Source organism: Haliaeetus leucocephalus, unplaced genomic scaffold (assembly GCF_000737465.1).
Source record: "Haliaeetus leucocephalus isolate CR32 unplaced genomic scaffold, Haliaeetus_leucocephalus-4.0 Scaffold657, whole genome shotgun sequence".
In the NCBI taxonomy this organism is placed as follows: Eukaryota; Metazoa; Chordata; class Aves; order Accipitriformes; family Accipitridae; genus Haliaeetus; species Haliaeetus leucocephalus.
The window spans coordinates 3,947,564-3,948,071 of NW_010973093.1; the positions used below are offsets into that span (position 1 = coordinate 3,947,564).

General features: G+C 72.6%; 1 protein-coding gene across 1 annotated transcript in view; it reads left to right on the plus strand.

Moving 5' to 3' along the window:
* Positions 1-80: 80 nt before the first annotated feature.
* Positions 81-508, plus strand: part of HS3ST3B1 (heparan sulfate (glucosamine) 3-O-sulfotransferase 3B1) — a 28,102-nt gene continuing 27,674 nt past the window's right edge. Inside the window, exon 1 of the mRNA XM_010579430.1 lies at positions 81-508. Within this exon, the coding sequence (XP_010577732.1) occupies positions 81-508 (428 nt within the window).

Genomic DNA, 508 nt, shown 5'->3' on the forward strand with positions numbered 1-508 from the left:
GGGGTGCCCATGCGGCGCCGGGCAGAGCCGAACCGAGCCGGACCGACTCCAGCCATGCATCCCGGCGCGCCCGCGGGCACATGGGGCAGCGCTTGAACCGCTGCCTCGATGTCCCCGTCGCGCTGCCGCCGCTGAGGCGGAGGCTCCTGCTGCTCTTCATCATGCTCTTCCTCTGGCTCTATATGTTTTACTCCTGCGCCGGCTCCTGCGCCGGGCTGGCGACCCGCGGTTCTCCCGCACCGCCCCGCGCCGCCCCGCCGCTTCCCCAGCTGCTACCGCCGGTTCCGGGGGAGCCGGCCGAGGAGAGCAGCCTGGAGGAGCAACGGGCAGCGCCCGACGCCGTCAGCCCCATCTCCGCCTTCTTCAACGGCTCCGGCACCAAGCGGCTGCCGCAGGCCATCATCATCGGCGTGAAGAAGGGGGGGACGCGGGCGCTGCTGGAGTTCCTGCGGGGGCACCCCGACGTCCGCGCCGTCGGCGCCGAGCCCCACTTCTTCGACCGCCACTA